The sequence below is a fragment of the Brassica napus genome, chromosome C2 (genome assembly GCF_020379485.1).
Source record: "Brassica napus cultivar Da-Ae chromosome C2, Da-Ae, whole genome shotgun sequence".
NCBI lineage: Eukaryota > Viridiplantae > Streptophyta > Magnoliopsida > Brassicales > Brassicaceae > Brassica > Brassica napus.
This window is the reverse complement of record NC_063445.1, coordinates 50,617,018-50,641,237: the sequence shown is the minus strand read 5'-3', so window position 1 is coordinate 50,641,237 and position 24,220 is coordinate 50,617,018. Positions and strand designations below refer to the sequence as shown.

At 34.8% G+C, this 24,220-nt stretch overlaps 4 protein-coding genes and 1 pseudogene across 5 annotated transcripts; 2 read left to right on the top strand and 3 right to left on the bottom strand.

The window, feature by feature from the left end:
- Positions 1–224: 224 nt before the first annotated feature.
- Positions 225–2,838, bottom strand: LOC106364585 (nodulation receptor kinase-like). The gene is made up of 7 exons (XM_022695569.2): positions 2,036–2,838; positions 1,733–1,941; positions 1,512–1,638; positions 1,375–1,437; positions 1,125–1,308; positions 791–923; positions 225–695 (listed from the first exon to the last, which is right to left on the bottom strand). Exons 1-7 carry the CDS (start codon positions 2,178–2,180, stop codon positions 432–434), a joined length of 1,125 nt encoding a protein of 374 aa, XP_022551290.1. The 5' UTR covers positions 2,181–2,838; the 3' UTR covers positions 225–431.
- Positions 2,839–10,982: 8,144 nt separating this feature from the next.
- LOC106363156 lies at positions 10,983–12,694 on the top strand (annotated as a pseudogene).
- Positions 12,695–13,432: 738 nt separating this feature from the next.
- Positions 13,433–16,769, top strand: LOC106367140 (probable magnesium transporter NIPA8). 2 transcript variants are annotated; one of them, XM_048746932.1, is made up of 12 exons: positions 13,433–14,172; positions 14,374–14,571; positions 14,685–14,766; positions 14,843–14,904; positions 14,972–15,057; positions 15,135–15,208; positions 15,284–15,386; positions 15,459–15,590; positions 15,657–15,756; positions 15,850–15,969; positions 16,050–16,301; positions 16,383–16,769. In XM_048746932.1, the coding sequence occupies exons 2-12, from the start codon at positions 14,479–14,481 to the stop codon at positions 16,608–16,610; spliced, it is 1,332 nt and encodes a 443-aa protein (XP_048602889.1). In that variant the 5' UTR covers positions 13,433–14,172; positions 14,374–14,478; the 3' UTR covers positions 16,611–16,769. The 2 variants fall into 2 exon arrangements, with proteins under 2 accessions (XP_048602889.1, XP_013662308.2); XM_013806854.3 differs by lacking the exon at positions 13,433–14,172 and having other exon boundaries at positions 14,415–14,571; positions 14,985–15,057.
- Positions 16,770–16,973: 204 nt separating this feature from the next.
- LOC106367141 (glyceraldehyde-3-phosphate dehydrogenase GAPA1, chloroplastic) lies at positions 16,974–19,457 on the bottom strand. The gene is made up of 5 exons (XM_013806855.3): positions 19,206–19,457; positions 19,026–19,133; positions 18,604–18,908; positions 18,276–18,520; positions 16,974–17,637 (listed from the first exon to the last, which is right to left on the bottom strand). Exons 1-5 carry the CDS (start codon positions 19,245–19,247, stop codon positions 17,135–17,137), a joined length of 1,203 nt encoding a protein of 400 aa, XP_013662309.2. The 5' UTR covers positions 19,248–19,457; the 3' UTR covers positions 16,974–17,134.
- A 535-nt stretch (positions 19,458–19,992) lies between these two features.
- Positions 19,993–21,706, bottom strand: LOC106364586 (LOB domain-containing protein 24). The gene is made up of 3 exons (XM_013804128.3): positions 21,089–21,706; positions 20,482–20,942; positions 19,993–20,363 (listed from the first exon to the last, which is right to left on the bottom strand). Exons 2-3 carry the CDS (start codon positions 20,632–20,634, stop codon positions 20,151–20,153), a joined length of 366 nt encoding a protein of 121 aa, XP_013659582.1. The 5' UTR covers positions 20,635–20,942; positions 21,089–21,706; the 3' UTR covers positions 19,993–20,150.
- Positions 21,707–24,220: the final 2,514 nt, after the last annotated feature.

Below are 24,220 nucleotides of genomic sequence, written 5' to 3'. Positions count from 1 at the left end.
GAATCTTTTCGTACAAGCATAGTAACTAGGGTTCTTGAAACAGAGGAGTTGTTATTATCTTCTGCTAGTTTAGCAGTTAGCCAATTGGAACCTTTTGATCAACTCCAACTTGGTTGATTGGGTCACTATTACATATCAAGAAGAACGTAAACTGTAATATCTTAGTTCAAACTTTATATCTACCGTCGGTGCTAAAAGTGAATTTATAACAACAACAACGAAGATTCACACAACATTCCACTCTTTCCTTCCTTTATTATATCAATAAATAATGTGTTTACAAAGTTACATTTTCTGCACTCATTTTCAAAAAAAAAAAATGCTGAAAATAACCTCCAAAGAAAGTAACAATAAAAAATGAATAATAATAATAGCTCAGCTGTTCTTTATACAATTATATGTATACATAATAGAAATGTGGTTCCTTTTAATCACTTTGATGCTTTAAAAAGCTGACTTCCAAGAGTAACAGTTGGAGTACCTTCACCCATTACTGTTGTTAAGCTCACTTCTTTGTCCAATATTCTCTCAAGCTCTGTCACAACATAACTCATTGCTGGTCTCTTCTCACTTGATACATCAAGACATATCAGTGTCAGTGTAATAACCTCCTCCACTCCCTCTGCTGTGTATGTACCACCTAGTCTCTCATCAATCATTGCAGGTATCTCAGTGTAATCCGTTATGTTTTGCATCTGCAAATCAATAAGATCACACCATTGCATACAAGTAAGATTCAAAACACACTTAATTAGCAACATTCGCTGTTGCCTAGATGATAGTACATTACCCATTCGACAAGAGTTTGTGTTGAACTTGAAGGGGATGGTTCTGATGCTTCTCTTCCACTTACTAATTCCAAGAGGAATACCCCAAAAGCATACACATCACTCTTCTCTGAATATCTTCTGAACTCTTGAACCCTGCAACAGAGGAAATAATCTGAGAAACTAAAGAGAAAAATCAAGTGCATGGCCGGGTCCTGAGCATAAAGGTAGTAAAACAATGGTCTATGGCGGCCCCTAAAATTTTAAGAAATTTTTATATGTATATAGTAATAAATTGCCAATAGCCTCTAAAATCTTAGGACCGGCCATGATCATGTGAGGTGTAAAAGTAATTACTCTGGGGAGAGGAAGATGTGGTCAGCAACAACGTGAGACGATGTACCAGCATCCTCTCTTCCTAAGAAGTTACGGACTCCTGCATCCGCAACTTTAGCAATGAAGTTTTCATCCACAAGAACATTAGCAGTTTTGAAGTCCTTGTGTATCAACCTAGGACTCAGTGAGTGAAGATGTGCCAGTCCTAGAGAAGGGTATATGCAAGATCAGGACACATTTGATTCAAGGAGCTGCATATTATAAAGTTTACCTTTAGCTGCTCCTATAGATATGGCAAGCCTATTTCTAAACTCTAGCCTACTTCCACCAGCACCTAATCAAAGAAAAGATTATTACATTGTCTACTAAACACACGTTTTCAAAACTGATTAGTTACCAGAGAGTTACCGTACAGGTGATAGGAAACACTTCCATTAGGAACGTACTCATAGACAAGAAACTGAGTGTTGCTTTCTTGGCAATAACCCAAAAGAGTAACAAGATTACGATGCTTGATAGACGATAGATACCGAACCTGGAAGAAACCATTTCACAATAAGTTTGTAAGCATGATCAAATTCTAGATCATAACCAAAACATTGAACAAGGGAGTTAATTATTATAAGAACCTCGTTGACGAATTCTTGTGTAGGCAAACCGTGTCTTCTCTTGATTGCTACAAGGACACCGTCTTGAAGCAGACCTTTGTAAACCTCGCCGAATTTGCCTGTACCAATGAGGCTTTTACTGGTGAAACTCTTGGTGGCTTGAGCAAGTTCCTCCATTCCAAACCTTCTTGATTCTCTCATTGACAACTCCATTGCAACATTTCTTCCTTCTGAAAAACACACACACACGAAAAGCAAAAGTCTAAATCATGAGTGAGAGAGAGAGAGAGAGAGATTGATGGGATTTAGTGATTTATACATTACCTTGAGACGATGGATCAGAAGAGCCTGTTGTCTCAGACGCATTCTTGTGACGAAAGATGCAAAACCATAGGACAAGAAACAAAAGAGCAATCAATGCAAGAGCTCCAACAGCACCTCCAATGGCTGCTGCAGGAGTTGCTGACATTTGTAAACGAAATAGCCTCTCTTCGATGCTCAACAGCTACTTACTACCATGCGATGACTCTGTAGAAAAACATGAGAATGTCGGCAAAATAACGAAGAAGAATAAGGAGAAGACAAGACAAAACAAAACAAAAAGCGGTGACAACTTGTAAAGCTGAATGCGATTGTTTTGATTTTTGAAAGAATCACTCACACATGCAGTAAAAAAATATATTAAAGAGAGAGAGAGAGAGAGAGAGAGAGAGAGAGAGAGAGAGAGAGAGAGAGAGAGAGAGATTTCATTAAAAACCTTTTGACAGATCTCCAGTAATAAAGAAAGATCTCTACTTGCTCAACAAAAAAAAAGAAAGATCTCTACTTCATCGGCGAATAAATATCACAAAAGGAGAATTCAAGAAGAAGTTGAGGAGCTTTTAAACATCAAATCTTCTAGAACTCGAGAAGAAGAAGAAAAAATGGAGTGTTGTGTCGGAACACAGACAATGCCGACAGAAAGTGACATCACAAAGACAACATCTCTTTCTTAAGTGTACTTAGTGAGAACAACCAACAACAACAAGAAGAAGAATCAAACCATTTACTAATGTATTTGTTTAAAGTTTCAGAGATGACTTGACGTTTTACAGAGTGTTTACTCTTCTCAAACCACCAAACACCATTGTTTATTTTGTGGGAGAAAAGAAGAATAAAAAGATAGACAAGTGAAGCAAGTGGGTCAGTTCGCCAGTTTGTAATTACAGACAAATGTAATTTTTATTTTCGAGCTTACAAGAAAGAAGAAGGAAGAAACTACTAAACTAGAACCCCCGTGTAAACACAGTTTCATCCGAAATCTATAAGAGACGACGAACACACCACTCTGTCTCCTTCTCTTCTTTTTTTTTTGAACAACACTGTCTCCTTCTCTTCTATTTACTCAGTTCAGTAAATCTCTATGTTTTGTTTCGTTCTTTTTTTCTTTCCTTTTTCGTATGTTCTTTTTTTTTCAGATGGTTCTTGTAAATTATAATAAATGAGTCACACGGTACAAATACTATCCTTTGCCTGATTGTTCAAGAAGAGTTTATGTGTTGTGAAACATATTTATTTTTTTTCATCAGTTGCTTTGTTTAATCTTTTTTCCTGCAAATAATGATGGTTTTGACAGTTCATTCACGGGAGCCAAGAAGTAAAAGAAGAAGAAGCCAGTGAGTGTTTGACATTTTCTGTCTTCCTGAGGTTTTTTTTTCCATTCATTAAACTTGGATTTTAAAGATTATGTGCCTCACATTCTTTTTATTGTGATGATTGTTAGGTTGAATGAAGATCATTGAATAAAGAAAATGTCGATGCTCCTGAAGATTTGGAGGGTACTTTATATTTCTTTCTCTGATAATTCTAGCGACATAAATTTGAACCTTACAGAGGGTATATTGCAGAGCATCCTAATGATGAGAAAGAGGTGGAGGGAATTGATCTGCACCAGCAACGTTACCCGTGGGAGGGAAGTGACATGGATTACTTATACGACGAGGTAAGCATATCATTAGATGGTTTGCGGTCCATCTTTGAGAGCCGTCGATTGTAAGTGTCTATCGTTTTGAAGTTGTACGACACTAAAATGTAAAGAATTACTAATCACGATTACCTTACTAGCAGAGTTCTTTTGCACAGCTATTGTCAATGGAATTAACACTGGAAATTGATGGTGTTATATTTCATGTTCCAAATGCTAACGCAAGCTCCAATGTTGATTCTCAGCTTTAACATGCCAAAATCACAATGCAGTGGGTGTTGTAAGGTAATTCAGTAGGCACAAATGTTCAGTTGAAAAAAAATTCTAAACTGTATTTATGCATCAAACTTATCATCCGTAACATAATAATATGCTTTTTCTGTGCTAGGAACCGTTTGTAAATAAATGTCTCGGATGTATATGACTGCTTAGTTTGTTGCTTTTGACAGTGAAATCACTAAGCTTGCAATGTGTTAAGACATCAAAAGCATCTCAGCTGATGGTTAGCTTTACAATTTTGTTGGTTTTTTTTCCTATTATGTTGGATGGATTATTTTAGCTAACAAATATCGCAACAGAGCGCTGACAATAACTCTAATATATTTATATATACATGTAGAATTGGAAGTTTGGTAAAAACATGAACAAGTACTTCTGTCACGCTATTGGACAGTTATACGCCATTTCAAGAGAATTGATTTATTATATTTCCCATAATCAGTAAGATTTTAACTGTTTTGTCTACTTTGCATTCATACCTCATTCTCCATCTAACTTCTCAGTGCTACTATATAATGATCAAGTCATTTTCTGCACAAATAGGCAAGTGGGGATGTTACGTTGGATGCTTGGTTTATTGGGCTTGGCTATATAAAGTCTGTTGTGACTCTAAAACTTTTACCTCATTTAACATTAATTCTGGTTCTTGGGAGAATTGCAGATTGTGAATGAAAAGCACAAGCAGGGAACATATGTGTAGCTGCGTTCGACTCGACATATAGCGGTATCTGCAGATCCACTGATCCCATTGTGGAGGTTAATATGCAATGTGTTGACCAGGAAATCATTATTTGGAAGCTACATTTCGAGGCATTTTCTCAACATATAAATAGACCATAGACATAGTTTAATATTTATAATACTCAGTGATCATGGAGTCTGCAGAAAACAGTCCTTTTGCATATTCTATATGGAACCAAGAGATATGTCATTTGTTTGATGATTGTATTATGATAGCTACTAACATAGGAGATGACTAGAGAAAGAGAAATGAGTATGAAACTCTTATATGGGTAGCATTTGTAAACACATTTGGGTTTATTAACAGTTGTGACAAGCAATTATGTTTATAATAAATGAAACCCGCCGCAGCGTCAATAACAAATGCGCTTGTTTTTTGGTTGTTTAGGATTGAAATAGCTTATGAGTTTTCTAAATCAATATAATTGATTTGACTAAAGCTATATTGGATGACAAAAAAAAGGATTGCAAGTTTAATAACTTCTACTTTAGACTTTAATTTTAACTAAATTATAATCAGTCTTTTAACCATATCATCTTAGTTATAATCGTAAGAATTTATTAGAATAAATAAACAGTTTCAACAATATTTAATATGTGATTTAATAAAAAAAGAACAAGTAAGATTTTTAGGATTTAAAGAGATTGAAGACAATAGTTAATGAATATGAAAAGAATACAAAGCAGATGATGAAAAATGATTCGAGCAAATTAGTGGCAACACAGAGCTAAGCGAGATAAAAATATCAATCAATAAAGAATGAAAGAAGAATGAGCAGGGTTAAGTTATTACACAAGCCAAAACTAAGACAAATCAAACGACAGAACGTGAAAACAAATGTAAACAAGACAAGAGGAGATGGTGAAAATAAAATGTATTAAAAACTGAATGCTAAATTAGTAAGCAAAAGATAAAAATAGATTAAAATGCAAAAACTCCTCGCCTTGTCGCGGATAACGATCCCTAGTATAACCAGTGACAGATGGGAATTTATAACCCCTCAAATAAATCATAATTCTTAGAATATGATTTTTCTGTCAATTAGTGTAATTGAAATCACTGTTTATCCATCACAAAAATAGAAATAACCATGTCTTCCCATAGATTTACGGTTCATTGTTCTTTTTGATAATTAATATTTGTTTTTGAAACAAAATGATAATTAAATATGTTATTCAATTATACTAATTTTATAAAACTGAGGTTTGGATGTAAAAAAATGAGGTTGGGTTATTTTAAAATTTTAAAAATCTGCTACTCCCTCTGTTTTTTTTATTTGACGTTATAAAGATTTGCACACCGATTAAGACACTCAATCAATTATCTTTTCTACACCTCATTAACTGACTACATTGTATCGTAAGAACATGAAATATAATAAATATAGGGCAAAAACAGTATTTTGTCACTATAACTTACATTGTTTTCTGAGAACGTCAAATATATAGAAACAAAAAATATGTTCAGAAACGTCATGTAAAACAATTTAAAGTTCTGTATAATTTCTATTATAGAAACAAAACACCGAAAAAAATTTGGACTATAATGATAGAATTTTTTTGGACTATAAACATTATAAATTATTTAAGAGAAATGTAAACAATTTGTTGTTTAAGAGAAATTTTCGGACTATAAACAATTTAAAGTTTACAATGTAAAATTCTCTTAATTATGATTTCTATTATAATTACGGGATATTTCAAAGTTCTGCATAATTTCTCTTAAACAAATTTTTAATTGTTTCACATTTTTGAGTGTTATTATTTAATATTAAAATTTGAACGGAACCACAATGATGGAAAAAGAAAATTTTATACTAGTATATTTTTAGTTTGCTTAATGAACTAGTGCTGTTTTAACTGGTACTATTACAAAATAAAACTGATTAAAGTAAATTAAATAATTAACGGTAATATTAATCTCTATAATATTATTTGAGAAGCCAGTTTCCTATGTGTCGTGCTCACGTTAATTCTCACAATGGTTTATTACATTGTTAACCTGCATGAATTAATATTATTTTTAATTGCCATTATCAAAATTTCTATTTTAGTTGTTATGAATATTTTGTTTTTTTAATAAAAAAGGAAAATATCTATAAACTATTTTTATTTTCGTTTTTAATATATATATATATATATATATATATATAATCATATCAATATCATAAAGAAATTTAGTATAAAAAAAATTAGTATAAAAAAGGAAATATCTTAAAAGTAAAAATACATAGCGATTTGTTATGTTTAAAACATGTAATTTGACAATAAGAAATTTCATTTTAAATAAATCTCAATTTCATAAACTATATTTTACTAATTGCCATTACTAATATTATCTATTTATATTTTTCATTTTTCTTAATGCTTTTTTATAAAATCATATATCATATAGGAATTTAGTATCAAAAATAATCTTAAAACAAAAATATAGTGATTTTTGATATTTAAAACATGTGATTTAAAAACAAAATGAATTTCCTTTTATACGATTTTGTTTAAGACCGTTTTTCTACGATTATTAATAACGTTAATTAAATATTTTTTCATTTAAAATATAATAATTTTTTTCATAAGAAAAAGTCAATTTAGTTACTAAATCAGTATTTACTTTAATACACTAAAGAAATTTCTTTTCTCTTAATTATAAATTTTCTAAAATAATATTTATTTTTTGGATAGTTATTCTATCTCTTATTTTTTAAAAAAATCTCTCACAATTTCATACAATTTTTCTTTTCATAATTATAGATTCTCAAGCTAATACTACGTGAATATTTCAATATCTATAAAAATAAACAAGTAATTATATTAAATCCAATTCCATTAGAAAATTGTTTTTCTATGAAGGTGGTATTTAATAAAAGTAATTAGGTTAATATTAAGTTCTAAAACTATAATGATCGACGGGGTTATAAAAGATTTCAATTTGATTCACTTATACAACTTCAGATCAACACTTCAATATTTTCTCATAAATTTAAGCCAAAACAAAATATATCAATTATTAAATACATATTTAGAAATTTGAGAAAATAAAATTAATTATATATAATCTGATTTAGTATTATTAACATTTAATTGGAAAATATATACAACTCAACATACCAAAAATAACTTAACCGATCCAAATTATTATACCCAAAATAAAAGATTTAATTAAGATAACAAAATAACATAATTTAAAGCAATATTATATTTGTCTTTCTATTATATAAACTACAAAATAAGTTAAACTTATCAATAAATATTAAATAGAAATAAAAAGTTAACCAATTACAATGATTTTATTATTTTGTAATTGTTTGTATCCGTGTATGCACAGGAAAATCACCTAGTGAGAAATAGATATCCAGCGAAACATTCATAAAATATTCTAAATATAAAATTCAACAAACTCACTTTTTGACGAAATAAATAAGGGCAAATCTCCAAAATAGCACATATCTAAGTTTATATCACAAAAATAGCACTCAAAAACTAAAATGATCAAAATAGCACCTTTCAAAGTTTATCCTTTGAAAATTTTAATTTTTTTATTTTTTAAAATTTGAAATCTTATCCCCAAAACCTTATTTCTCAACTCTAAATCCTAAACCCTAAACTCTAAACCCTAAACCTTAAACTCTAAACCTTAAACCCTAAACCATAAACCCTAAACCCTAAACTCTAAACCCTAAACCCTAAACTCTAAACCCTAAACCCTAAACCCTAAACCCTAAAATCTAAATCCTAAACCCTAAACTCTAAACCCTAAACCCTAAACCCTAAATCCTAAACTCCACCCTTTAACTCTAAACCCTAAGTCTGTGACTTTTGATAAAACATTAAATGCTATTTTTGTGACTTTTGATCTTAAGTGCTAGTCTATTTTTGTCTTTTTCACAATAAATAATGACTAGGACCACATTATACATAGACAGAGTAAAAACGCGGGGGTCAAAGGACCCACAATCCGGCTGTATAAGTGTGTATTTTTGCTTCTACTCTATATTACCCGTTAGTTACTAACGCTAACGTTTCAACTCACATTTACACGATCTGCGTTTCGTGTTTATTTACGATGATCATCAAACGGTGATAACAATCAAGACATATCATCGTTTGTCTTGACTTTTATTACTATAGTATTGACTTTTTTTTTTCTCTCTCTTTTCCCATTTATAATAAAAAAAATGAATATGAATTTTTGAAACGAGACCAGTGATTGAAGCGGCGGTGGTGGTCATCATGAATAAATCATACAAATTGGAAATGATTGAAAAGTGACTGACAAATAAAAATACCAATTATATCCTGCACCAGGTTTTCAGAAAGCCCATGTTAGGCTCAATATCGTTTTAATCAAGCAGACACATAACACATGGGCTTTATAGCCAAACCGTTCAGTATTCCGGAAAAGTTTGTGGTTTTACATGGACGTTTCTGTTTAATTATGGGTTCGGTTTAGATTCGATTTGGTTTGGGTTATTTTGGGTCTAAAAAATCTTAAACTAAAGTCAGCCCAAATTAGTATGGTTTGTTTATGTTCGGTTTGGTTCGGTTTTACTTCGGTTCGGTTTTTAGTTCGGTTTGGTTTGTGTTTGGTTCAGTTTAATTAAGTTTTGTTTGTATTTTTCAGTTCAACCGAGTTTATTTTTTAGTTTTGTTCTTGTTCAATTACAAAAATATGATTTATAAAAATATAAACAAATCGTTTGACGAAAAAAAAATCATCATTTGATACTAAATCATTATTTCCTTCATATTTAAACGTAAAATCAAACATCACAATAAATATGTAGAAAATATAATTCAATAATTTATATTATTATCTTCAAACCTAATATAAATATAATAAAATAGTTTTTCCGTTTTGATGTTAATGTATGAGATTCATATTCTTTTATTTTATTTTTAGTTGTGCTTATTCTATTCATTTAAAAGTATAATGTATAAAATTATGTTTAGTTGTTTAGGCTAAATGGTTAAATATATTAAATCTTAATGTTATTAGTATATTTAATTAATCTAACTAAAAAAACACTTCGGTTTTTTGGTTTGGTTCAGTTTAAAACCAAACCAAACCGAACCATTTGGGTTGATAAAATCTTGAACCAAATGGGTTAGACATATACTTCAATTTGGTTTAGATCGATTTGGGTTCGGTTTGGTCGGTTTGGTTTGGTTCGGTTCGGTTCAGATTTTTTGCCCACCCTTATTTTATGAACTAATTAAAAAAATCAATGAATCCAAAACCGATTCGACCTATGTTATGGCCTATAGTGTTGGATCCTAAATCCGGTAATGGAAGTTTAGAATACTTAAACGAGTGTTTAGGAGTGATTAATGGGCCAAAAGTTTCGTTTATTAAAGTGTAAGCAAAAGACTGAATAGAGTTACGAAGAAAGAACTCGTCATCGTAATGACAAGCTTGTTAGCTAAACTACTTCTCTTTCTCTTTTCTCTCTCTAGTCTCTCGTGGTAAGATTTTTGTGTCCCTTATCAATGGTCACACCTCTTCTTTTATAGATGCCCATTGCGTGGAGAAGTTATTTGTTCGTCATGATTACATTCTGGCATGCTACAGTAATCGGCGGAGTTGTTAGTGGTTAGGTTCGGCGATCATCATTACACTATCGCTTGCGTAGGTTTACGTCTATCATCGGCGGTCGATCCAACCGTCTGTTCCTTGCGTGTGGAGGAGGTTCATCGGTTCGATCTGGGCCATTCATATGCTTTCGGCTTTTCTCCTTATGTCCAGTTTGCGAGTGGGCCGAAGGCCCATCCTCCAACACATAGGTGGGGGCTTCATAGTCACCTTTGCAGAGGCTAACTAGGTTTTGTTTGATGTTTGGTCTGTCTCATCGTTATAGGTATATGTATAATGTATGCCTTAGAAGATCCACAGTTTATGCTAAAGTTTTAAGAATTTAGAGGTGTTCAGTCAGTAGAGTGGGGGCTTTGGTTTTCTTATTTGAATGTCAAAACTAAACAAACAAAGAAAAAAAACAAATCTAACATGAATTGATTTGGTTAGTTAAATTTGAGTGGAATATTAGTAAACTACGAGGATTTAGTGAAAGCTAAAAACATTTAAACTCAAAATATTCCCTAAAAGTTATTCATATATTCTAATTCTAATTTAAAAGAGGGTTAGGCTAGTCCATCGAATATTCGTACATGTTTGATCTTTTTTTTTTTCCGGATCAAATACATGTTTGATCTTTAAGACTCGCAGTCTCGTAGGATATTGGATACATGTGTAGATGACCACTAGTAAACGAACCAACCAGCTGAGAGCATTTTCTCTCCAACTGGAACCGTATCCATTTCAGAGCTATATCCGACTTTATAATTGATTGTTGTGTCTGGCTCCCTATCGATTATGTTTAACTAAATAAAACACTCCTAAGTGGACTCACCAAGTTCATTATATATATCATCATCATGATACATAAAAATATCTAAAAAATGTTATTAAAAAAAATAAGAAATGTGAATAGAAGATGGGTGGTGGTTATTAAAGAATTGAATGCTCCCCTTGGTCAGCTCTTACATTTGTCCCCCGGAAAATTCTCAGCTTCTACTTCCTATTGATGGCAAACATCCCCATAACCATTCCTTCTCTTTTTCTTCTTCTTTGAGTTTCAGTTTTCTCTCTCTTTAATTCTGAGTGAAAAGATGAACTTCATTATTGAACAAGATGATTCTTCATGGAAGCTATGTTGATGTTTCTTTCTGACACCAACCAACAGTCAAAAGACAGGACCTTTTTATTTTCTCAAAAGGCTTAAAAGCTGCATTTTCTTCGTAATTAATTTCTTCCCCTTCTTATTTTTTTTTTTTTTGTGTACTCTGTTTCTTCTAATTTGGGGTTGGTTTCATCTTCGCAGGTTTATTAAAAATGTCTAATCTTTTAGCACGAACAGGACGAGACCGTCAACGTTATGACAACAACTTCCGTCTTGTTTCTGGGTATTTAATCTTTCTTTTTTTTGTTTCTTGCGGTTGACTTTATTAATTCTTGAATAGTTCTTGATATGATGGTTTTTTTAGTTTCATTTAAATAGTGGAAAAATCAGTTAAGTAAATAATTGAAAGAAATTCATGTGTTGACATATGATGACAGATGCATTCCGTATAGAGTGGTGAAAGATGAGGATGACTCGAGTGTTGACTTTGAAAACAAGCTTCAAGTTCTTATGGTATCATCTCCTAATCGACACGATCTTGTCTTCCCAAAGGTTTTTTTTTTTTTTTTGTCTTTTTCCTGTATCAACTTCTTCATGTTTGATGCTTCTGAAACTTTAATATGTGTACATCTTCAGGGAGGATGGGAAGATGATGAAACTGTTCTTGAAGCTGCTTCTCGTGAAGCCATGGAAGAAGCAGGAGTTAAAGGAATACTAAGAGTGAGTTCTCTCTTTCAATCACCAATCCGAGGAAGTTCTTGTATAGATTTAACTGAATGTTTCCTATAGGAAGAGCCATTAGGAGTTTGGGAATTTAGAAGCAAGAGTAGCAGTGCGGAACCTGACTGCTGCTTAGGTGGATGTAAAGGCTATATGTTTTCGTTAGAGGTGACTGAAGAGCTTGCGACATGGCCAGAACACGAAAACCGTGAAAGGCGATGGGTAAGTAGCACCCATTGTTGCTTTTGTATGTGTTTTATAGTAAAAGTAACTGATAAAGGTTTGTTGTATAAACATACAGCTGAATGTTAAAGAAGCTTTGGAACTGTGTCGGTATGAGTGGATGCAGTGTGCTCTTGAAGAGTTTCTAAGAGTAATGGCAGAAGATGGAAGGGGAAAAGAAGAGACTCTTGCCGCTTCTAGCCTTTCAAATCGAGAAGAGCGTCAAATCGGTTCCTCAGTACTGCTTTGTAGTTAAATTAGTTTCATTTCTCCTAGGCACATGAAACTTCTTCAATTGTTATATATTATGGAGTATTGGAATGCTTCTTCTGTAAACAGAGTTAAAACATGAGAAGCTATTGATTAAGACTCAGTTTCTTCCAAGTTTAGCATCTGACTAGAATGTGATTCCCAAAGAGACATATAGAGAAGCTACTTTTTAAGCTGTTACTAATAGGATCCATTGTCTTAGATGCTCTCTAAAACAACCAAACATACAAGATTTAAGGTTGTGGTCTCATTCACAGACCAATGGAACTGAGATCACCAATCTTTGCACAGCAGAAATGGCACTGGCTGGGAACATTTTAGACAACCGAGTAGGCTACGAGATATGCTGCTGCTGCGTGCTCCACTACTGGCTCTCTAGTGCCTCAATCGCAGGATCGGTCCTGAGATAATTTAGTAAGGGTTTATTTTATTTTTTTGCCTTTTTACAAATTTGGTTTTGGGGTTCCTCTACTTCATGTTGTCTGAAAGAACAAAAGCTACAACCACTAGGCAACAATAGGAAGCTATCTTTGTAGTTGTCTTCTCATGAGAGGTTGACTTAAGAACGATAAAATAGTACTTCAACATCTTGGCTTTGAGATGAAATAGGCAGAACATGAAAGACATGTGGATTTCCCATCTGTACAAAGATTCTGGAATAGATTGCAGTATTGGTCTTCTTGAAGCATGTGCAAATATCTTTACCCTGAAAACCCCCACGAGGTTGACTTCCAGAAAAGATGGCTAAGAACAAAAGTGAATGGCTCCAGCAATTTAAACCCCAAGTGCTTTGGCAGTAGCTAGATAAACATATTCTATTCCAATGCTATAAGAACCCTTTTGACTCTCGTGTTGCACCACAATTTGATCAAAAAAAAAAAGAAAGAACCCTTTTGACTCCTCTCACAAAATCGCTTAACAGGGATTCTCATCATAAGTACTAAGATTTGAAAATTCTTGTTACTTGTATCTTGAAGATAAAATGTTCCATCTAGGAGAGAGAATGAATAAGAGCAGCACCTGGGGCAATGATTAGCTTAGCTTTTTGACTAAAGTGACTGTGATCCCTTTAATAAAGTGTATTCCTCCTCTAGCTCCAATGGATGGATAAACCATAAACCTGCACGCAGGGAATCACCACAGAGAAAACTAATACATAACTTTGAAGGATTGTCTTTAGACATAAATAATATTAGCAAAAAACTTGCGAGAAATTAACAGAGAGGCCAAGTCTGAGAGTGAGAAAGGAGCAGTAAATGAGGCCAATGTAATGAAATAAGCAGATACATCCTTGAACACAACCGTTGCGAAAAGGCATCCACAGTTAAGGGTGTTCCTGCAGATAAATCACACAGAAACTGGCAGAGAGAGAACCATATTTGGGCAAATGAACCTGGAGGCAGAGACGTATCTATTTGTATTGAAGGAATGTCAGCTGATATACGTTAAAAAGAAAAACTGAACAAGGGGGCCCAACGACAATATCATTTCTAATCTATGATCGAATCTCTCCGTCGTCAATTTTGTTTCTTGGGAGAGAGGAAGGAAGACTTGTAATCTGGATCTGAACCTCTTCCATCTCCTTCTCTCAGGTTTGCTTCTTCAATTTTGATCTCTTCTTTCGATAGATTTAACGATTTGAAGAAACCCTCTGATGAAGTTTTATGGGGGGCTTCTCTTTTATTACCTAACCAAAGCTCCAAGCTTGTGTTTTTGTTTTGTGTCTCTTGCAATAACCTCATCAAATAGCCTCTCTTAGGTTCTATGCTGACAAGGGTTCTCTTCTCTTGCAGAGTTTCGAAGCTCTTTAAGAAGATCACATAAGAGCCTGCATGAGCTACTGATTGATTTGCTTGCGCCTAGTTTTTGCAGCTTTTAAGTGATTCTCTCTTTAAACCATGGGAGAGTGGGTCATTGGAGCTTTCATCAATATTTTTGGAAGCGTTGCTATTAATTTCGGCACTAACCTTCTCAAATTGGGACATAACGAGGTCTTGCTATTTCCCTCTGCCATCAATACCATTTCGTTAGAGTTCTCCTCCTGAGCCTTACTTTTCTGTGTGTGTGTGTGTGTGTGTGTTTTTTTTTTTTGTGTATTATCCAGAGAGAAAGGCTAGCTTTACAGGATAGTGGTGGTGGAAAGACGCCGTTGAAGCCCATTATACATTTTCAGACATGGAGAGTTGGTATTTGCTTTAGTCTTTTAAAACCTTTTGAAGTTTATGTTATGAAGCTAGTTCTGACCCTCCTGGGAACTTACAGGGATCCTTGTCTTTCTTCTTGGGAATTGCCTCAATTTCATTTCCTTTGGTTATGCTGCTCAGGTAAGAGTTGGTTTGATTTTGATGGTTGCGTTACTATTTTGTCTTTAGTTCACTTACCTTGTCACACTCTCTTCTAGCAGCTCTTGGTTCCATTCAGTTTGTATCCAACATAGCCTTTGCTTATGTTGTACTGAACAAAATGGTCACCGTTAAGTACGTCAACATCCTCACTGTAATTTGCAACTTACTACTCTCTCTTCTAATTTTGTTTGGTCTGCCTTTGGTCACAGAGTACTTGTTGCTACGGCCTTTATTGTTCTTGGAAACGTTTTCCTTGTAGCTTTTGGTAATCACCAGTCTCCAGGTAAACTTTTCTTCAACATAAAAGGTTTTGGTCTATCGGTTGAGTGTGGGCTAATGCAAAGTCTTTTATGCTCAGTTTTCACACCAGAACAGTTGGCAGAGAAATACAGCAATCTGACATTCTTGGTCTACTGTGGGATTTTGATTATAATCGTAGCTGTAAACCATTTCCTCTATAGGTTTGTCTTAGCTTTGCGTTTTCAAATTTTTACCCCTCTTTGGTGATGATATCTTTAATCGAAATGTAATAGGAAAGGAGAAGTGTTGTTGATATCTGTACCTGGACAAGAGATTAGCTCCTATTGGAAACTGTTGCTTCCTTTCTCATATGCTGTGGTCTCCGGCGCTATAGGATCATGTTCCGTTTTATTCGCCAAGTCACTGTGAGTTTGTAAATCTAATGGCTATACTCATGACTTCCAAGTGCTGATTTGAGTTTCATCTTGCAGCTCAAACTTGCTGAGGTTGGCCATGTCTAGTAGCTATCAATTGCATAGCTGGTTCACATACTCTATGCTTCTTTTATTTCTTGGTACAGCTGGATTCTGGGTAAAGTCCTAAAGCCAATGGAATATTTTTTTTTGGCTATTGGGACGATAAAGTTACTAAGTTAAAGATGTCTTTAATGTGCTGTTGTTGCAGATGACAAGATTGAATGAAGGGTTGTTTCTTTGTGATGCAATTCTCATAGTTCCAATGTTTCAGATTGCTTGGACTTTCTTTTCCATCTGTACTGGATTCATCTACTTTCAAGAGTTTCAGGTTCATCTTTTAACTTACTTGATATATGTTCGGTCATCTTGTATCATTAGGCTTATCATTTTTCATTCTTATTTGAACAGGTCTTCGACGCGTTAAGAACAACAATGTTCATATTAGGAATGATGTGCGTGTTCATAGGCATATCGTTACTAGCACCTGATGATACAAGAGGCAACGAGACAAAAGACAGTACATCATCTCTGGACTCAATAGTGTCCTCGGAAGAGGACAGGTTGATACCACAATCATTTGAAGATGGACATAGCAAAGACACAAGAGTAGCTGTACAAGGAATGTATATGAAAGCAGCTGATCTAATTTCCAAAACAAAGGTACCCCACAAAGCTAAAATATCTTCACTGGTAAAGCTTTATCAACAACAAGCTTTTAACCCTTCTTTCTTTGTGTTGCAGGCTGCTTGTTTAACGGCATTGGGCTTTGGTGAAGACTCTATCAACGCATCTGCTATTCTTGTGATGCCAATGGTATCTTCCAAGATTACAGGGTTTAGAGGAAACGGGCTCGAGAGGGCTAAGATATTGTCCATGAGAGGAGGATCAGGATGGAGCAAACTAGCCATGCAAGAAGAAGGAACAAGAATGCTTGAAAAGACATCTCATCATCACCCTTCAAAGGCTTAATTAAGTAGACAGTTTCTCAGGTACATTCTTTTCTTAGCAAACTCTGTTGTTAGGACCCCATTAAAAAAAAACATTACACGTTGTGTATTTTTTGCAAAAACCAAAATGTATTATTACATTAAATCTCTGTATATTAATTTTTTTTGTTTGTTCGAGGCCCGTTAAAAAGAGTTTCATAAAGTACAAATGTAGTAGAAGTTTTCTTAGATCACTCAGTTTGATTGAGAGTTCGTTAATGCTTATACATAAGATTTACGGATTTTGAATCTTTGAAAAAGCGATTTAATAAACCAGATTAAGGAAAGAAAGATTTAGAAAAGATTTTCAACATGGTACATGTAAACTTGGTCAGGATTAAAAAAATACAGATGTAAACAAGTTTAAATCGAGTTTTATCATTATTACAAATCCATAACTCAGGGCTATAGTTTATACAGTCTTGAGTCTCTTGACCGATATTTTGAGAATCAGAATGTAAAAATAGGAGAAAACATGAGACAAGTTTTGGTTTCAAAAGCTACAAATCACTTCCAGTTGTTGGCAACAATGTCAGCCAAATCAACAACTCTCTGTGAGTAACCCCATTCATTATCATACCAAGCAATCACCTTAACCATATCATCTCCCATCACCATAGTGAGCGAAGAATCAATGGTGGACGACACATCTGAACATCTGAAATCAACTGACACAAGCGGCTCATCGCAGACTTCAAGGATACCTTTAAGCTCTTTCTCTGCGGAGTCTCTGAAAGCAGCGTTAACTTCCTCAGCGAAAGTCTTCTTGGTGACCTGCACAACGAGATCAACCACTGACACGTTAGGTGTTGGTACACGGAGAGCGATTCCGTTGAGTTTTCCTTTGAGGTTAGGGAGCACGAGAGCCACGGCTTTAGCTGCTCCTGTAGATGTGGGAACAATGTTTAATGCAGCTGCTCTTGCTCTCCTTAGATCACGGTGGCTAGCGTCTAGTAACCTCTGGTCACCGGTGTATGAGTGAGTTGTTGTCATTGTACCCTTTATGATACCTGAAATGTTTACAACATACATTAAACACATTTTCATTCAGGGCCAGACACATTTATCCGTACCGAAAACACAGTTTGGTTCGGGGTTCAGATACTACGAGATACCCGAGCGGATACTTTTTCTAGAACCAAAAAACTGAAACCAAACCGGAACTAAACTGAGAACCGAATATGTACCTAAATTTTATATTATAGTGTTTAGACTTATAAATATTAAATATATTTAATTTTAAAATAATCAAATATTTTTAAATACTATTTATAAACCAAATTACCCCCAAAAACGAATTACTCTAATATTTTTTATCCAAAATATTTTAAATTATCTGCATTATCCAATAATTTTATCCGAAAAACCGGAATTATCTATTTTTAACCCAAATTAACCAAGAAACTAGAACCGAACCCGAAATTATTTTGGATATTAGTTGGTTCTCAGTTTTGTTACCCGAACCAGAAACCAAAATAATCAAACTAAGACCAAATTTAATTTGTTAGATATCCGAACGGATCCTATATTTCTAGAACCAAAAAAATCAAAAACCGAAATAAACCGAACCAATTCCGGTTATGCGGGGCCTAGTTTCATTGATCTGAAAGAACAAAAAAAAGAAAGCGGAAGCAGAACCGTTGCATACCGAACTTTTGGTCGAGAACTTTGACAAAGGGAGCAAGACAGTTAGTAGTGCAAGATGCATTGCTAATGATAGGTTCATCAGGATTGTAAGCATCAGCGTTGACACCAACAACATAAGTTGGGATGTCTCCTTTGCCTGGAGCTGTAATGATAACCTTCTTGGCTCCAGCTTCAATGTGTTTCCCTGCACCTTCTCTATCCACAAACACTCCTGTTCCTTCAATGACTATGTCTATTCCCAACTCCCTAACAAAACCATTCAAATGATTATCTGCCTTTCGGACAAAGACTGATCAACTTCAGACACAGAACTGTGTGTTTTAACTTACTTCCAGGGAAGAAGAGACGGGTTGCGGTTAGACACAACCTTGATGATCTTTCCATCAACAGAGAGAGCAGCGTCTCCGGAAGGTTTCACATCCGCGTCGAAGATTCCAAGAGTAGAGTCGTATTTAAGGAGATGTGAAGCTTGCTTGACACCACCGGTATCGTTGATGGCAATGACATCAAAGGGAGAGTCCTTACGACCATGCCAGCATCTCAAGAAGTTCCTCCCGATCCGACCGAAGCCATTGATGGCTACTTTTAGTTTAGCCTCGGTCACACCTTTCCTGTATCCACCACTGCTTCCCATCTGGTGGAAACATGATCAGTTACAATGGTATATGAATGAGACAGCTCTTTATAGAGTACTAGTTTGTGTTATAAGATTGCATGATAAGGCAGAACATGGAAGGTACAGAAAACTCACTGCAGAAGTCTGGAAAGTGATGGCGGAGACAAACTCATCGGAAGAGAGTTTCTTGCCGAAGGGGAGAGAAGCAGAGGAGCTTCTCAATCCTGAGAACTCAGTGAAACCCTGAAGACCAAAACACATTTACTTAAACTTTTTAAGATCATGTAATAGATATCAGAAGAAGAAGTAAGGTACCTGAAGAGATGGTTTTGGCACAGAGAAAGTAGCCGAAGCCATGGTGACCAGGAAGGATCAAAGTTAAGGTTGTAGGCTTGGTAGCAGCCGATGCTAGAAAGATATTTTGAAACAGAGATGTGGTAATATAGTAAAAGGAAAAGATGAGTTGGAGGCAAAGGAGATTAGATTCTGGATAACTTTCTTACTCATCTGTGTGGTTGTGGTTATCAAATCACTCTATTTGTAATCTTCTCATGTTTCTATGATCAAGAATACATCAATCCTTGACCTCATTTTTTTTCACTTTGGGCTTTTCACTTTGGGCTTGTTTCTTCATCGTGTGTGTGAGTCTCTAACTAGAGAAGAAGTCTTTATGAGTTTATTAGTCTATTACAAACACAGAAAATTATCATGTGATATTGAACCAGACAAGATTGTTACAACTGTTGTCTTGTCTGCAGCTTACCGTCTGAAACAAATAACCATAAGGAAAGTAACAATGCATATCAAACTTAAAGCTAAAGCTAGTTATTCACAATTTTGAAGGTTGCAGATCAGACTTGCAAAGATCATTACTGTGACAGGCAAATCCATGAGGCTACTAAAGTCAAGATCAAAATATCAACCTTGCTAGATCATTCAACAAGTGCAAAGTCTCACATTCTTTACAACAATGACTAACATATATCTAGCAAACAAAAGCTACAGTCAACCTTGGTAGAACAATCACTGAACTTTGAAAGATGATGTTGAAATTTCCAGTGTTATGGCCTTAAATTAGCATAGTAATCGGTGGAGTTCTCAAGACAGAACATGAACTTTTTACACAAAATTTTATCGATATCTTCCTGAGACAAGCAACCTTTAGATACAAATGCGTACAAGAGAGTAGAGACGCAATCAGCAAAAGAGATGTAGAAGAGATTTTTTTTATTTGGAATTTTATTAGATGAAACTGAGATATTACATAAACTCAGAATGTTGGTTTTGGCTATGTTTGATTTGAGCAACAGTGATCTCAGCTTGAGTTCTAGCCAGAAGACTTTCAGTTTTCTGGATTTGAGTCTGGAGTAAAGAAATCATCCCAACACATCCATAAACAGGATCTTCAATTCTACATGTTGCTTCAAAGCATAAAGATTCCACTGCTTCAGCTCTTGTCTGAACAGGAAGTTGCTGTAAAAAAAAAGATCACCATCAATATTCATACTGTTATATATAAACCACTAATGCAATAACGTTGTCTTAATTTCGGATTGAGAAAAGATAACACAAAAAAGAAGATTTTATATACCTGAAGCATTTTGGAAACATTTCCAGCACCATAGATTCTGTGGACACATGCAAATTTTTCAGGATTGTTTGGAGGGAAATAAGGTGAGAAAACGCAATCTTTTGGACATCTTCTTCTCAGATATCTGCAAGCAGCACATCTTTTAGGATTCATCACAGATTTTCTAAAGAGAGAAGAAAGATTACAAAAAGATTGTGAAAATCTAAGAACAAGGATTTGACTTATTTCAAAAAGATTCAGCACATCTTTCACTTATTTGTATTCTCTTTTGTTTCCTTTTCTTTTCCAATGATCCAACGGCTACTTTCCAGTTTATGAAACTTTTGATGACATTTACATAAGGTAAGATTATGAATGTTGATTATCAATTTATCATTATGGCTAATTAGAATATATTACCGTTAGATGCAGCTTCTTGATCTTCCAAATCTCATACTCCAATATTTTTTTCAGTAACATAACTACAATAGTAATACAGAACAAATTGGATTTATAACTCCAGACGTCAATTTTTTTTAATCCAAAGTGAAGTATGATGTCGTCTCCTTAAAATAGTTATACATGAAATCAGGTATAACTACAGGAAAACTGAGAGTAGAAAAGTTACCGAAACCATAATCTCTTTCACTATCTTTGTAACAAAAGTGCTGCTCCAACCAAACCAAACCAGAGTGTCAAGATAGCCAAAAGATCAGGTTCTTCTACCCACTGGTGGTCGTCCTAAACCAAGAGTTTTCCAAGAAAGTCTTCACTTGAGTTAAGCTGATTCGTAGTTGATTCATTCATACGCCTGTTCTTATCCCTCTCCTTGTTCCATGTCACTGCATAGCTGTGCACATAACACAAAACAAATAGCAGGACTAGGGTGTCTCTTGTCTATTTGCTGGTAAACCATAAGGAAGAGTCATGTCTTAAGAAGAGGGAATTAGATGTATGGGGAGGGAATGGGAGAAGGTAGAGAGATTAGATACGGGCCATGGATGATGATGATGAAAATGGAGTTGCATAATGGAATTTGATTTCAGGAGTCGAGAGAAAGGGTTGGTGATGGTGGCAACCGGGGAAGGAACGTGAGGTGGAGGTGAGAGGATTGAGTTTGGATGCTTTTTTTGTGTTAGCGTACGGAGTTATGAATATGCAGGGTTGAACTTAAATGCAAGTATGGTTGCTTGCATCAGCTTGAATAATTTCTCCTGTTGATGCCTCTTGATCCACTTATCGACGTGAGATATCAAACTAAGTCTTACATTGGAGAATTAGATAAATAGTATCTAATATATAAAGAGATGTCCAACTCTAATTAGTACGAGGTCTTTTGGGATGGATTCCAAAAGTAAATCCATGTGAATCAGTCTCTAAAACCCAAAATGGACAATATCGTACTAATCGGATAATACAGAGTTGGACATATGCTTTAACAATCTCAACAATTGGTATCAGAGCCATGTTGACGAGAAATCTGCAATAAGACCGAAATACCATTCGAGTGATGAATGGTATCCTATGAGTTAGAAATGAGAGGTGTGTGGCAGAGATCAAGTCAGGAAATCCAGGAAGTTCAGTTGTGGGACACGAGATAAGTGAGGTCCTTAGTTTGAGGGTGAGAATGTGAGATATCAATCTAAGTTCCACATTGGAGAATTAGACAAAGAGTGTCTTATATATAAAGAGATGTCCAACTATAATTAGTACGAGACCTTTTGGGATGGATTCCAAAAGTAAATCCATCCGAGTCGGTCTCTAAGGTCCAAAGTGGACAATATCGTACTAATCGGGTAATATAGAGTTGGACATGGGCTTTAACAATCCCAACAATCCAAATGTTGACAGGGATACATGATGCTTGCCAAAAGTACAGCTGGTGTAAGTTAGGAGCATGGCTGCTAAACGGCTTCATGAATGATCTTAACCAAAGAGATTGTGTCATGCAGTCAGATCCGAGCACATGCATTTAAAAAGATTGCAGGCAGACCTGGTGTCTTTCGAGACCAGTAAGAGAAACATGGATGAAACTGTTGGCGCAAGAGTTGATGAAGAGATTAGAGAGACATCATTAGTCTCTCCTCTGCCACTCCAAGTTATTTCTTATTTTTGTGTGTGGGTGGGTATGTGAGTGCATCTGCATGTCCTATTTGTATTCATTGGTCACATTTTCTATGTCTTTTCTTTCTCACTTTACTTATGTTCAATTTGTTGGTAAGTGTATATTCCATGCATTGCGTTGTTCTCTGTTTTTTACTATGAGAATTTTGGTATTTGATAACTTGAAACGAGTTTGAAAATGTTCAGCTGGAAAAAAATGGCTTCTGTTTCATGTTTGATACTACTCTCTTATTTCTGAATCCTGAATTTTGCACAAAAACATCATCACTGATGGCAGTGGCGAACCTAGTTGATGGTGTACTTTTTCTTTTGCATTTTGAGCTCGTTATTCAGTTTAATGTCTTGTTATGAAGTAAACTAGTCATGGTTTCTTGTTTGTCTCAGAAATAGAAACGTTCCTCTTCAGTCTTCACTCACGTTTGGCTTGGTCTGAGTTACCCCCTAGATGAAGATGGTAGTAAGATATCTCTTAATTTTCTTATTAGTAAATAAGTCTATTTTGCTTCTCAAATTCATAACAATGTTCAAATTGAAATCATATAGAAGGATATATATGTATTTCTACTCCCAACAAACCAGGTTTGGAAGTGTTAGACTCAGATACTGGTACGAGTCCAAGTCTTTATTTTTTCTACATTCAATATCAATGCCGCGGCATTTCTGGCTTTATGTCTTGAGGTTTTCTAATCTCTTTTATCAGTTGTTAGATATGTCAAAGCGAATTAATGTGCAGTTCCTTAATGAGACTTATACAAACCTCATTAATTTACTCTTATATAAGGTAATTTATTCACTATCATTAATTTATTGGACGAAAAGTATAATTAAGCCAAAGTAAATTAAAAAAAAAGAGAAAACGAAGGAGTGCACGTGGTCCGTGATTGGAGACGCAGGAGATGTTACATGCACCACATGTCTAAGAGCATGGTTATCGCCATATCTTAAACTCATTTCTTAGCTATTATGGGTCGAAATAAAAATGAAAAATACTGAAAACGTTTGCAAACGGACCATCTCATTTCTTAGTTAAGAAGTTCTCGGGCTCGTCCTTCAGGGACAGGTGTCACATGTTAGTTGGGTCTAGGGTTTGTGTACGGGAAAGGAGTATCTCTCTCTCTCTCGTTCTTCTCATTTCTTCTTCTCTCGAACTCTCTCGACACCGACTAGGTGGCAAAATCGAAATCCCAATCGTTCTTCTCATTTCTTCTTCCGTCATCCCAAAAGTTCACCGGCGATTTCATGCCCAAATCCAAAACCTCTGGTTGATTGCGGTCACTCGACATCGATTTCATCGATCTGTTCTTACCTCCGCAGACGTCCATTGCCCTAATCGAAATCCTCTCGTCTGCTGATTCAAATCTAAATAAGGTATCTGTTCCTCCTCCGTTTAGAGATTTAGATGATTTTGTTGTGATGATATCATTGCTGTTTCTGATTATTTGGTTTGTGCATGGTTCGTCTTTTTCCTCTGTGAAAATCTTGAAAATAAAATTGAAATAATCAAATGGATATTTAGTTACATTGATTGCTTTCTGAATTAGGGTTTGCTTTATGTGAGATAATTAAAATTGAAAATATGAGATATAGGGTTAGCTATGTTTGAAAATCGTGTTTGAATGTTCACGGGGGATTGACA

Bases quoted from the DNA above. Each gene is read 5' to 3' on its own strand.
- LOC106364585 (XM_022695569.2), bottom strand. From the start codon at position 2,180: ATGTCAGCAACTCCTGCAGCAGCCATTGGAGGTGCTGTTGGAGCTCTT. The intron at 1,438-1,511 runs GTAACTCTCTGG...TTCTTTGATTAG, and splicing joins TGTTTCCTATCACCTGTACG to GTGCTGGTGGAAGTAGGCTA. The intron at 924-1,124 runs GTAATTACTTTT...CCTCTGTTGCAG, and splicing joins CACATCTTCCTCTCCCCAGA to GGTTCAAGAGTTCAGAAGAT.
- LOC106367140 (XM_048746932.1), top strand. From the start codon at position 14,479: ATGGGAGAGTGGGTCATTGGAGCTTTCATCAATATTTTTGGAAGCGTT. The intron at 14,905-14,971 runs GTAAGAGTTGGT...ACCTTGTCACAC, and splicing joins CCTTTGGTTATGCTGCTCAG to TCTCTTCTAGCAGCTCTTGG. The intron at 16,302-16,382 runs GTACCCCACAAA...TTTGTGTTGCAG, and splicing joins ATCTAATTTCCAAAACAAAG to GCTGCTTGTTTAACGGCATT.
- LOC106367141 (XM_013806855.3), bottom strand. From the start codon at position 19,247: ATGGCTTCGGCTACTTTCTCTGTGCCAAAACCATCTCTTCAG. The intron at 19,134-19,205 runs GTACCTTACTTC...TTTGGTCTTCAG, and splicing joins TGCCAAAACCATCTCTTCAG to GGTTTCACTGAGTTCTCAGG. The intron at 18,909-19,025 runs GTGAGTTTTCTG...TGTTTCCACCAG, and splicing joins TCACTTTCCAGACTTCTGCA to ATGGGAAGCAGTGGTGGATA.
- LOC106364586 (XM_013804128.3), bottom strand. From the start codon at position 20,634: ATGAATCCTAAAAGATGTGCTGCTTGCAGATATCTGAGAAGAAGATGT. The intron at 20,364-20,481 runs GTATATAAAATC...TTTTTTTTACAG, and splicing joins ATGTTTCCAAAATGCTTCAG to CAACTTCCTGTTCAGACAAG.